The following is a 13,659-nucleotide window of genomic DNA, read 5'->3' on the forward strand; positions in this document are numbered from 1 at the left end:
GAAATACAAACTCCCTTCAAAAAGGGGGAAGAAATAGAGGTCGTGTTTTGCATCACCCAGCTGCAAAAGCTTCCCTTCACAAACAACCCTTGTCTTAAAGTGCTCTTCTGCAAGTGCATTAAGAGGCGTGATCACACAACTGGATGCAGTAACAGATCCATTTAATGATGCTTGTGGCCATGCACTTGATATATGCTTATGATTCTTTATTCAGCTGAAATCCCAAGTAGGACTCCCAGCTGTTTCTTTTTCTGTTCTTATCCTCCTATTATATCCCTGCTTTCCCGTATTTTGATATTTAAACTGCAAGTAAAGCCTTAGGCTTAATCTGTGTAAACCAAAAGTCACACTTCTAAGTGCTGCCAGGCCACTAGAGGAAACATATAATCTGCCACATCATGCAAGGTTTGCCTTAATCTAAAGCTGAGGGAAATCAGCTTTGAAGGGTATGCTGAGGTAAGGAACACAGTGCACAGTGAAGTGTGGGCTGAAGCAGAACTGTTTTCATTATTGCAGAAAATGTAGATCCGTCATCACTTACAAGAAAGAGAGTGTCTTATTAATGCAAGGTGATTAACACAGAAAGTTATGTTTTCCTATGGCAGAGTAATTTGGTGCATATACGTGGTGAAAGAAGAGGATACTAATTGTTTAATTTGCACCTCTTGTTGCTACGGGGCACTTGCAGCAGTGAGCAAAAGCAATAGCTTTGTGATTTAGCATTTCAAAATCTTCAAAGTAGGTCACAGAGGAGTAGGAACGGTTCGCCTCACTGAACTGTCAGCTCAGCGCTCCCGTGATGGTAATGCTGGTAGATCAAATCACCTGGTAGGACGGTCCCCTTGAGACAGGCAGGAGCGTGGTCCCCTTGATGACCACTTAAAGTAAGGCAGAGGCCTGTTTGGAAGGATGAGGGCAAGGGGAAATTGCTTCTCCTTGTACTTCCACACCTGTCTTTGCTTTGTGAGACTGCTAACCTGTAAGCCCCTGTTATTTAAATAAAAGCAAAAAAAGAGAGAGAAGGGGAAAAAGACTTGCATGCAGCTTAATCTGAGTTCCCAAATGAACCTAGTCTTCCTCCAGGCTCTGCAGAAATAGACATCTCCTTTTGGTAGGCTGGTAATTAATTACTCAACAGATTCAAACAAAGGCAATTTAGCTGAGACCCTGAGGAGGCTGGGTTCAATGACTGCCTAAACAGGCTTTGTAAATTAAGTCAATATTGTGTGCTGCTTATAGCCTCTGCATGGTTCAGCTTCGTATTTTATGCTTAAACAATTTTTCTGCCTTGTTTCTAAAGCATGGGACCAGAGTTGCAAAGGAAAGTATTTGTGCCTCTTTAAGGCTTTTTTTATTTAAAAAAAAATAATTTCTATATACTTTTTACTGTCAGATTCTTTTTAACTCATTCCAAAACTGAAATTCACTGAATTCAGCCCTCCCCTGCAAACTGTTTTGCAGTTTCAGTGAATCAGTGTTTTCTCATACAACAGTTTTCCTGTAATATTTCCACCTGCATCTAATGAGAGCCATCTGAAAAGAAGTGTGCCACCTGAGCCATCAGGTGTTTGCACATTTAAGTTGATGTGATCAAGTAATTCTCTAGGTGTGACCGTTTCTGCCTTATTCCTCTCCCCTTGACCTGCACCTGTTTCTGAAATTCAAGATAAGGAGGGGTGAAGTGAGGATCTGCAGGAAACGGTGTCCTTGCAGTGCCCCTGGGAAAAGTGCACCCATTCAGTCTGAACTGTAAGTCCATTGACTTAATTACAAATTGGATTATAGGAGTTAATCTTTGGCTCTGTGGTGTAAGAGCAGACTGCTGAAAGCCTGTTGGGGATTGGCAGTGGTGTGCAAGGGCTCTGGAAGTACAGCCAGTTCCTGTCCTTTAGACCCAAACGCTGGCAGGACCAGTAAAGTCTTGATGGGGTGCCAGGGAAGAGCCTTTGAGCCTTAGGCCCTCGCTGCAGCACCACGGTGGTAAGGGCCACTTTTTTAAAGGTATATGCATAACTACTTCTGATGGATTAGATACCTGAATACCTTAAAAAAAAAAAATCAAAAAAACCTCAGTGGGGTTTTGTTTGTTTGTTTGTGGGTTTGGGTTTTTTTTTTAAGCAGCTAGCACTGACAGTTTCCTAATTTCCTTTGTGGACAAGCCTATGGAAAACCTGCAGGAAAGAACACCTAACACTGTAAATAGTACTACTGGAATAATATCCCTGTAGTATGTTGCTCTAGCTTTTGAGACCTTCGTAATGCTACTCAACTCAGTAACTCAAGGTTACCAGGAATCTCCTGAAGTGTACTTGGGAGTATATAGGGACTGTTTTGGCTAAGGATAAGTGCTGCCTAGTGAGAGTGCTAGGTTGGAAAGCTCCATCAATCTGTAGACCATGGCTATATTTACGTTACGGATTGCAGTGAAGCATGAGGTACATAAGAGATTGCTTTACAATGAGATTGTATAGATACCTGAAGTTGAGCTGGACTTGGTAGTGTGAAGCTTACCAGGGTTATTTTACACTTTGAAGACAAAAGTAACCTTTCTCCTGCAGAGTTGTTATAAATCCAAACTAGTTGCTCCTGGCTTTGTCTTAAATGGCTTTGGCTTGCTTACCCTTTGTTTCAGGTGAGGATTCCTGTCTCACTGGTCTCTTTTGCCTCAGTCTTTTCTCTCTCTATGGTGGATAATGACGTTCTCCTTGTTTCCTGTAGGTGGTTGGATGAATCTATCATTCAAGACATCACACCCAAGCTGCTTGGGGACTGGCCCAACACTTACACCTACACCAAAGCCTTGTCAGAATACCTGATTCAGCAAGAGAAAGGAAACTTGAACATTGCTATCATCAGGCCATCCATCGTGGGAGCTAGCTGGCATGAGCCTTTCCCAGTAAGCATGAATACATAGCAATTCCCTACTGGGAGCCCTTTGATACAGCTGTAACTGCAGTTCTGTCAGGAATCTCTCCCTACTTGTAGTAGTGTCCGCTTGAGAAACAGGTACTCCAGTTGATAGGAAAGTGTGTGGAAGAGATGGAGGACCTGTGCTGGAGTAGAACAGCAAGCCTTCTTCAGCATTTTTAGTAAAGACTCTTGTCTCCAAGTGAAAAGAACACATTTAAGCAATAATAACAAGAGCTGGGATAATAATGGTGCAAAATGCTGGACTTGCAACTGATGGTCTTACTTGCAGAGGATTGTGCCTGGACAGACACACAGGGGAGTTTCTGTACTAGCTGGGGAAACGTGAGATGTGAGGGTCAGTCGTAGTCCTGATGCATTCTGGTTTGAGTCTTTCCATGGTCTAGTCAGCCTATTTTAATGAAGTCCTGATGAGCACCCTAGACCTGCCATGGTCCTTGAAAGCATTTGATAATGTCATATGCAGTTACCTAGTATCTCTCTTATGTTGATAGTTGTTGAATTCACTGGATTCACACTTGTATGGGCCTGTTGCAGATACAAATGTCAGCCACAGAGTAATTAAATGCAACTGTACTTTCGGTCTGAAATAATTCACTAAGCTAAATATACTGGTAGGAATAATGTGCCCTAACTTTGCAGCCAAATTGGAAAGACAACCTAAAGTCACCTTTGGCTTTCATGCAGCTCAAAGCATGCCAAAGATGTCTGAGATACAGCGAGGCTCTGGGCCAAGCTCCCCATCTTGGAAGGACAGAGCAAACCCTGTTAGGTGTCATAACCTGGTTTGGGTCAAACAGCTCATCACTGCTCTTAGCTCCAGCTCCCATAAGTGGCAGTTTCCCTGACCTGAAGTAGGATGGGATTCAAAAGTGGAGTGGCTTTTATTTTTTTTACTTCCTTGCCTTAGAAATTAGCTGGAGTAATCAAATCGGTCTCAGTGACATCTGCATGTTGTATGTTGGAGGGTATATATATAACATGCTGGCTGTTTTCAGCAAATGTGACAGCACCAAGACCCTGTAGTGTTTAAAGCCAGAGTCTACTCCTGTAGCCAAGTTATTATAGGAAAGCAGTGGTTTCTAAAAACAAAATTAGATTCTGTTGTTGATGGGTAAATTGCAGACAGAACAAGGTACCATACAATGCATCCCCTATTTAAAATCAATTAGGTATTTCCTACTGGTTAGCTTCCTGGCAGCTGTCCCAGATGGGCTGGCATCTGTCTTAACTGGTGTCTTGTTGCTTCTTTGTCTATACCACAGCATTATAGCCCTTTCACCATTTTGAAGCCTGTGTAAGCAACATGTCATTGAAAGAAATACTAATCATTCTTCTTTTTTGCAGGGTTGGATTGACAGCTTCAACGGGACAAGTGGAATATTTGTTGCGGTATGTCTAGTTACTATTTAAGCTCCCCTTAAAGTAGAGTATGAGTTACTAAGATAGCAACTCTAAAGTTCCTCTACGGCCCCACTTAGAAATTGTGTACAAAAAAGGATCACAGCACTTTTCTGAATCTGGTAGAATGATGTCACACACTCACTATACATCTAGATGCCTGTAGGACCCAGAAGACTGTCTGTTTATGCTGTGTTCAAAAAAGGACATTGAAAGAGTATTCATGTTGCTGGTTTACTAAATGTGAATTGTAGGTTCTAAAAACTCTAAAAAACCTAAAGTTTTGGACAAATTAGGCCAGATTTTCAAAGAAGGGGCAAAAGATGCATCCTTGAAACTAGGGTAATTCACGGATGTCAAAGCTTGACTCTTACAACCGAACTTAATTTTCCAGGCCAGATTACCATACTATCAATACAAGGCAGCATTATTTGTCCTTTCATTTATCTTTATATGTTTTGTTGCTAAGTCCACTGCTATAGTTTGTGACCACTTCACAATAACAAAGATTCTGGGTCTCTCTTGCCATTGCTTTATACAGGATTTCTCCATGTGCGGAGTACACCTAAATGATGTGTGCAACTATCAATTCAGAGTCTACCAGTCACGTGGATAATTCACTATATTCTTGCTTAATACTCGTATAAACAACTACTGTGCAAAATGGCGAGGAACAAACCCATAAGATAATGAATAACTTGATAAAATATTCCATGTAATATGAAAATAATCATTACAATTTAACATATGAAAACACTAAAGTTGCATACCGTTTCTCCTGGCTTTTTTTTTTTTCTGAACTAAAGTCGCTGCCTTAGGTGTATTTGTCACTGCATAATGCTGTATAGCTACGGGCAGATATTTTTGTTCATGTACGATTTCTCCAACTTGATTACTTTGTAAAAACTATATTGTAATCAGCCTAATGCAGTGTATAAAAGGATTAGTTGTCTACAGTCTTAGGAGAGCAGAATAAAATCCAAATATAATCTTGTTAAAAAGCTCATTTATACCTGAAGTAGAGCATAAATAGAAACTGTTACAGTTACTTCTGGAATCCACAGGACTAGTGAAATTAGTGGGTATATCCCAGCTAATGCTTTTATCTGAAACCCCAGTTACACATTTCAGAGGCCTTCAAAAGCCCCCAAATGCATCATTTGTGTTCACAAAGCGTAATTAGCTCCTATTCATACCACAGTTTCTTTAAAATAATTACCTATCAGCCTTTTACTTCTTGCTGACTGCTCATAAAGCTTGTGCTGCCTCTCTGCTCTACTTCCAGCACCTTGTGCTGTTTCCTGTGTTCTTTCACGATGTCTTGTCATCATCACGATAAAGAAAGGTTTTGCAGTTCCTTAATTTTGCAGATCCACTCCTTACGTTTTCATGTGACAGGTTCTAACTTTTGTAATATCTGTGAGTTTTGATTTTTTTTATGATTACTTTCGAGCATTAAAGATGTCTGTCACAAAAACTTGTCCAGAATTAGTTTGCAAGAAAGATAATACACAAAAAAAGTTCCATTTCATTGCTCTTTATTCCTCACAAGTGAATTACCTAAGTAACAAATTACAGCAGCTAGCTGTCATATGTGTATCATGTGCCAATAGGTTATGAAACACAGGCCAAATTCATATGCTTTCAGCCATATAAAAACATGCCAATCAAATCTTTTGCCATTTAAAAACCATTTTTCCCCTCCTTTTTTTCTTTTCTTTTAATCTGCCAACAAGTAAAAAAACACCTACTGGTTAAGTATTTGGAAATTTTGCCCATATATCAGTCTTTTTTTAATAGTGTCCGCTTTAGGAACTTAATGCTAGAGCTTGCATATATTTTATAGGCTTATCCTTTGCCACTCATACCAGTAACTAATATTTTCTATTTTTCAAAGCAAAAAATTTCTAGCCTTACTGAATGCAACAACAAACCTAATGGTGGTTTCGCTCGGGCCAGGTTTCACACACAGATGCCAACCTGTATCTTTATCTCCAAATAAACTCTACGGAAACTAAAGATTTTGAGGTTCTAGGGTCACTGTAGTAAATAACTTCCCTTTTATATAAAAGCTTTGACCTGTACTGAAAGAGTTTTGAAATAGAGATGGTATTTTTTGGTTCAGGATTGAAGCTCTGAGGTTCTTCAATACAGGAAATAAAGAGACACAGAAATTCGTGTCACCTGCACCGAGCTCTTCAGTGATGAAATATGATGATTTGATATATAACTGCACCGAGACTTAACCAAGAAAAAGACAAAAAGCAGTGACAATCGGTCCAGGGCGTAGAGGCTGGGCCGTTGTCCGTGTCCAACGGCTCTTTGGCCCCAGGGGCAGCGGCGTTGGCTGGCAGCGGTCAGGAGCAGAGACTGCGATGTGGAGAAGCGAGGGGTGATCGCCAAGCGCTGACAGACAGCATTTGTCTTGTACCGTCTCCGGTTGCTACTGAACTTAGTTGGACCGGTACTAGTTTTCTGGAAGTGAAAGGTATTTATTATTGGGGAGCCCAAGAGACTTTTGGTCTTCTGAGGTGATGGAGGGGAAATAAATACGTGTTTTGAATTAATGTGCTTGGATATGGTGCATTGGTAAATCCTGTTTGGTAGTTTGAAAATTAGCCCTTGAGCACGTGGGTTACAGGTTAGTTTGATTACCTGGAAGTTGCGTGATTACAACCAGCTGTCTCGGCCAACTGTATTTCAAAGTGTATTTATTAGTCAAGTAGCTTTATTAGCCTTAATTAAGGATGGGAAAAGCAAAAAGGAAGTGTTTTGGTGTTTGTGTATTTTTTTTTTTAAGTCCCCCCACATACTAAAATATTCGTATACCACTTCTAACCCAAGCTCATCCTATATGGAGAACAACCCCCAGATTCAGATTTGGTTCAGATGATCTTTGGGATCATCTGGGCGGAATCTGAACTCCAAACCTTGCGAAGTTGTTTTGTTGTTTTTTTTTTCCTCGGTCACTGCTGCAATATTTGAGTCTGATAATTTCATTCCACAAATAGATATATCTCTTTTAAATATTCATGAAATATGGGAGTACAAGTTATTCTTGATAGTCTGTTTCTTTTGCCTACAGTTGTTACAGCTGCTGTGGGGAGAAGCTTTGTTGATTGAAAAACAAAACGAAATTAATTACATTTCCGCTGGACCATAATTGAAGCATTTTGTCTTGCTGTTCCATATTACATGTAAAGACCTTCTTCCCTGCAAGGCAGTGAAGCTGTAAGGCAGAACTGTGGTTTAATTCATGTTCTGGACAGTGACTAGTCCCAAAGCGCATCAGGTGGGAGGCTGTCCAGAAACATCAGACTCAGACCGGGAAATGATTTCGGAGGCTTCAAGCTGCAGTAGCTTCTATTTCACTAAAGAGAAAAAAGTCAGCAACTCTAAATAGAAATCAAGCCATACCTGGTAAAGAAGTACTGAACCATTTCCAATGTAAAAAGTAACTTAAAACACTTAAACCTGAAGTCTTTACTAAATATACAATGCATGAAATGTCTAATTCATCCATGTGTATATGACCATCACATGCTGCTCTGAACACAGCCATGTTTACAGCACATCCATCAAACTTCCTAGTTTTGAAGACCTCAGAAAGGTCTTTAATGTACCTGTGAAAACGTGATAGTTGGTCACACAGTGGTCTCTAGTGGGCATGTGTTCGCAGCAGTGGAAAATTCATAGCTGAGCTTGATTGCGTCCTTTGGTTCTTTTTGCTTTTTTTCCCCTTGAAAAAAACAGTAGTAAGAACCAAAAGAAAACCATCATAGCGATGTTGCAAGTTAAGGTTCTAAGGTCTTAAGCGCAACGGTGGTTCAGCTTAGGGCAGCAGAAGTTAACTGCATGCCATGGGTTTGGGGAGGATGGAAGCATGTGGGGAAGCTTACACGGTCGCCTGCGTCTGAGACTGTCTATGATCCCTCTGCCAGCTGCACCAGGGATGAGATGAGACTGCTCAGGAGTCTGAGCTCATGAAAATTAAATCAGTCATAAGTGGTATTCCCTTACTTGCAACTGTGAAATGTAACAAAACCATCTGATTATAGAAGGGGAAAAGAGGGGGAGAGAGACAGAACAGAAAAAAACCCAGATACCTCCCAAACAGGGGATGCAGTGTCCCTTTAAAATCCACCAATGACCAGTAGACAATGGCACGTGCTATACAAGTTAATGTCAAGTCTTAAATGCTTTTTTTTAATCACATCTTTTTTCTCCCCAGACTTCAGGCAAGGGTTTTTGCACAACTAGGCACTTCCTGTCTGGCTGCTGTAGTAAAACTTCATCTTTCACAGCTGGAGAGCTAGTTCATCATGAAATGGGAGTCACAGGTTGGAAGAAAAGAAAAAAAAATTGCTATAACATTTCCTTTGCCCTAAGTTTTAAATATTCATGGATCTGTAGAGCATATTCCTCTGCCCCTTCACTCAGTCCTTCCCTCTGGTTTTGCATGGCTCTAAATCATAAGAGCTTTTTTCCTTCCTTGCTTCACTAGTGCTTTTGTCCTCCCAGCTTTTTTGCTGGGTCCTCAGCTTCTACATCAAACTCAAATTCATAGCATTTTATTTCCCATATGCTAGAGAATTTGTTTGCAACCTTGACTCTGCCATTGGGGGTTTCTTTTTTTTTATTTGCTCTGTTCAGCCCTTATACCTGACACACTCACCCCATTTCACCTCCACGTTTCTATATCACTGAATTGTCCTCTCCAATTCAGTCTGGCTTGTTGCCATCTGTTGCCATGTCTCTCCTGTGGAACCTCCAAAGACTAATTGGTCATCAGGAAACACCTTGATAAGCATTCAGATTAAATATATATATTCTGGGGAGCCTGATCCCCTGACAAATGCACTTCCAATGAAAGCAAAATGAAAATCTTCTGTTCTTGCGTACCTCTTCTCTTTGGTTGTCAGTACTTTGTATTTTCACTCATTCATTTCCTGAGTTTTGTTGGGTGGTGAGCTCTTCAAGGTAAGGGCCATGTCTCAACTGTATCTTTATGCTTAGCAGACACAGCTTTGGAAAAGAGGAGGGTGTGAATACATCCAAAGGAAAGGGAGTAAACTTTTCAAAAAGCCTATTTGTGTCATTTCCAAAGTGACTACCGTCTTTGAGGGACGCTCAGACCTCTGCCTGTGTGAGTTAAGAAAATGTAACTTCAGGTATCACTGGGAATTTTACTTCAGTAAATTCAAATTTATTTCTTTCATATTGAGTTAACTAAGAGTCACAGCTTTTCTTCTATACAGCACAGACATCACCATGTTTTAGACTTCCTCTGAAAACGCAGAACAGTGGGATCCACGCGAGTTCCATCTTTGTTTTCACAGAAACCAAACCATCTTCTGCAGCAGGTGCCAGGCTTGACAAGTGCTAACATGACAGTCTGTCCTCAATCCAAGTCGATGAAATCTTCCCATGGCGTTATGTCAGTGACTGTTTTCCTTTGTCCCACAGGCGGGCAAAGGGATTCTGCGGACCGTCATTGCCAATAACGAAGCGGTGGCAGACATGATTCCAGTAGACGTTGCCATCAACCTGACCCTTGCAGCCGGGTGGTACACTGCTGTGCACAGGTGGGAAGGACTTCTGACTCTGCCAGACTCGGGCATTTACTGCCTGCACCAGGACTTTAAAGGGAACCAAAAGCTAATTGAAAACCTGTGCAAGAGCCTTGTCGATTCATTTTCTGGTCCATGTTTTCTTCCCCAGGTTGGCAAGGACTAAGAGTGTAGCAGAAGCAATAAAGGCAGGCTTTAGAGTTAGGAAATCTCTAAAGCTACAGGTGAGACCTGTTCTCAGTACAACGTAAGCTCAGCTGACAACTCTCTCTCTCAGAAGTCACTTTTCTGAAGGCCAAGAGCTTTACTGTAGCTTCTTGGCAGCCGTTTCTGGGTGTCCTTTCTCAGGCAGCTACACTGAGTTGCTTTTCAAGCGGCTTCTAGAGTTTTCTTGGTGAAAATGGTCTGCGTGTTTTCCTTGGAAAACACTGCACAATATAAATATATTATGGGCTTATATGATAGGGGAGATGATCTAAAAAAAAACCCCATTCTTTGCATTGTTAAGAAGGGTATGTATAAGTGACATAAAGGATTTTAGATCTTTTCCTGTGAACCTCTGGCTCTGACCTTTAATCATTAGGTAGGAAGTGCTACAGGGTAAACCACGTGGATTATTCTGGAGGTTTATGCAACTCTTGAGAAATCAATACCAGGCAAATAAAAGGCAGAAATATTTCACTTTGAAAGACAGTGAGCCCTCTGAACTGAGGGTGGAGAAGAGCTGCATACAGTAACCTAAATACAGGGATCCTAAAAGGATCATAAAAGGCAGCTCACCAGCTTTTCAGATTTATTTTTTCTCATAGTTTCATCCCTCTCCATCAGCAACAGGCAAAGCAGCATGGTCTAGGGAAAAAAAAATACATCTTCCCTTTACACACACCCCCACTCCCGAGAGAGTCCAGATGAAGAGAGCTACAGCCTGTCCATAAAGCTGGAAAAGGAGACAAACACGTGCTGATGAGCAGTATGTCAGCACACAGGTAGACTTCCTGGCTCTGGCCATGGTAGGAGACATGCCATTTTTTTAACTTTTCATTGGCAAAAGATACATGGTTTTAATCTGGTTCCTACACAAGTAATTATTAGGCTAAAGGAGCAATTGCAGAACTTGATTTAAAGCTTTGTCTAGCTGGGCAGAACTCCAAGGTTAGCAATCTGTATACAAAAATCAAGAGCCTGAGCCTTCTGTAAATTTAATTTCTCTGAGAGAGTTTCAGGTTTAGGTGCTGTCTTGAAGATTAGCATGTGTGGTTTAATTTTTTTTTTTTTTTTTCAAATCATCTAATTAGAAGGTCAGCATCCTTCAGGGAAGGTGATATTACTGAGGGAAGTTAAATTCTAAAACTTAGAAGAGAATTGCAGTCTTCACTACATAGTGTAGAAGCTCTACACTCTACCAAGGTCATCGCCTTAGCTGGAGGGTGGAGAATGGAAAAAAAAAATCAACAGGGAGAGGCTCTTCATTGGAAGCTGGGAAAATGGAGAAATCCTCTTCCTTGGTGTTTAACGGGCCTGACCCACTGGAGTAAGTGGAAGTCTGTGCTTTCACTTCAGTGTACTTTCCGTCAGGCTATGTGTGTGTGACTCAGTACTAGGTGAGTTTTCTATATGGGCACATATTACGGATCTAGTCCTTAGTGAGTTGCCATATTGATTTCCATAATGCAGAGTTTCCCACACTAAGCACTATTGTGCATTTTTATGTTTAACGCTCTATCAGACTTCAGCTCAGTAACTCAAATTACAGGAGATCATGGATTCAGAGTTTGACGCGTGTCTTTTAGTCCTAACCATTCCTAGAAGTCTACTAGGGTTTAATAATAATGGTAATAGACAGTCAAAATGGCATAACTTAAAAGCATTATTGAAAAAAACACCATTAAAACTGTGCATTATCCAACGGCAGTTTTCAAGTATTACTGTGCAAGATTTCCTATCCCAGGTTATGGGGTTCTATCTCCTGGTATCTTTGGTCACAGGAGTTTTGAAAAAGAAAGGTTCCTCATAGGCAGCCTCCTCCCATGGAGAAAGGCTCTGAGCACCACCGGCACCCCACGAGCACGGAGGTGTTGTATCTTCCAGCCAAGCTCCCATCCCCTGTTCAAGGCCAGATCTCACCTCTTTTTGCGTTTTGCCAGATGGCTCCAGCTGCTAATGCAGAGTAAGAAGAATGCTGTATCGATGGCATTGCTTGCACCCTTGGCAAGGCAGGCTGAGATCAAAAAAGCTCTTTGACTAACTCTTGCTTTGTATCAAAGGAAGAAGTAAAATCGGTATGATGTATGTTTAGTGTCACGCCCAAATAACAACCAAACATTTTGATATTAGAATTTTGTCGAAATGCATTGATTTGTAATCACCACCCTAAAAAAATGGAGTTTAAAAGTAGGACAAATCATATCCATTAAGTAAATGATTGTAAAATACACAGTGTGTCCCTGAGGTTGGTTTGGGCCAAATATTTACAGTACAGCAAGAGAAACTATTAAAAAAAAAAGTCAGAAACTTGTCAGTATGCATGTTTTCCTTATTGTTTTTATAATTTTTGATAAGTCACTTATGGATGGTTTTTCTTAAACCCCATTAACTTCATATGCTCTCCAGAATCTGACTGAATAGTATTAAAATTTCATGTTTTATACTGTATTTTCATATTTGTGAAAAATTACCTCTTCTGCATTTTTTTGTGAGCTGATATTGTGTCTTGGGCTGTTAGCTTTCATGCTCCACTAATAAAGCTTTGGGTGCTTTTCTTCACACCTTAAAATAATACTTCTTTCTCTTTTCCAGACCAAAAAACATGTTGGTGTACAACTGCACAACAGGTGGAATCAACCCTTTCTTCTGGGGAGAAATGGGTAAGGTCTAGTTTAAACCTAGAACGTGTCAAACCTCAATAGCATTCCTCGGCCAGGCTTTGAAAAAGGTGTTTTCCTATATTTGGGTGGCATTCAGCATCTGCCATTCAAACTGCGTGTGGGAGGGCCAATTGCAGTCGGTGAGGGTCCTGTGAGCAAAAGCTCCTGGTGCTGGGCATTCAGCCCAGGAAGGCATCTATTCCGTTTTCATTGTGGGCGTAATCACGGAACAACCCAGCAGAGTACGTGCTTTGCTGCACTGAGGTGGAAAGAGGTGGAAAAAGGAATAGACAACCAGCCCCTTATTTCTTTTCCTTTTCTGATTGAGAACCTTTTCTGGGGTTGGGGGGGGGGGGGGGGTTGTGCTTTGAAATCACTTGAGGAACCTTGATAGTGAATGAACACTAGTATATTAAGGAAGTAGAATTGCCTTTCTTTCTCTTTCTGTGAAGAAAATTCTAAACAGAAATAATTGGTGTAGACCTGAGAAGGCAAATCTTGAAATGACAGGTGTCCTTCAAGAACAATTTGCCTTTTGGTTATGAATTTTGTCAGTGGAAGAACTAAAACTATTTTCATGGCTTACTTTTCTTCAAGTGGATGTGCTTCTGAGGCAGTGGTGAAAGAAAGGGAGACAAATCCTGACACCCTTACAGTGGAAAATTCACACTGAAGCCAAGCAGCAGAAACACTACGTACAGTCAGTACGTTCATGGGCAGATGTACAGGGCCTGATTCACTTTCTGTTCTACAATAATTCATATCTTTGTGCTTTAAATACAGGATGCTGGCAAATAACTACTGTGGTGTTTCACCTCTCAGCCCTTGCTTTGCATTTGTCTTTGCATTATTTAATTGGCAAACTGTAAGTCGGCAGAGAATCAGACTGTAATTGC

The 13,659-nt window shown here is 40.9% G+C and overlaps 1 protein-coding gene across 2 annotated transcripts in view; it reads left to right on the plus strand.

Moving 5' to 3' along the window:
- The window catches only part of FAR2 (fatty acyl CoA reductase 2), a 78,768-nt gene that overhangs the window by 51,252 nt on the left and 13,857 nt on the right, over positions 1-13,659 (plus strand). The window contains exons 4-7 of one of the 2 annotated variants that reach the window (XM_010575322.1): positions 2,719-2,896; positions 4,276-4,320; positions 9,796-9,914; positions 12,696-12,768. In XM_010575322.1, the coding sequence (XP_010573624.1) occupies positions 2,719-2,896; positions 4,276-4,320; positions 9,796-9,914; positions 12,696-12,768 (415 nt within the window). The remainder of the gene's footprint in view (positions 1-2,718; positions 2,897-4,275; positions 4,321-9,795; positions 9,915-12,695; positions 12,769-13,659) is intronic. The other variant, XM_010575321.1, reaches the window with a different exon arrangement.

The sequence above is a fragment of the Haliaeetus leucocephalus genome, unplaced genomic scaffold (assembly GCF_000737465.1).
Source record: "Haliaeetus leucocephalus isolate CR32 unplaced genomic scaffold, Haliaeetus_leucocephalus-4.0 Scaffold473, whole genome shotgun sequence".
Classification (NCBI taxonomy): domain Eukaryota; kingdom Metazoa; phylum Chordata; class Aves; order Accipitriformes; family Accipitridae; genus Haliaeetus; species Haliaeetus leucocephalus.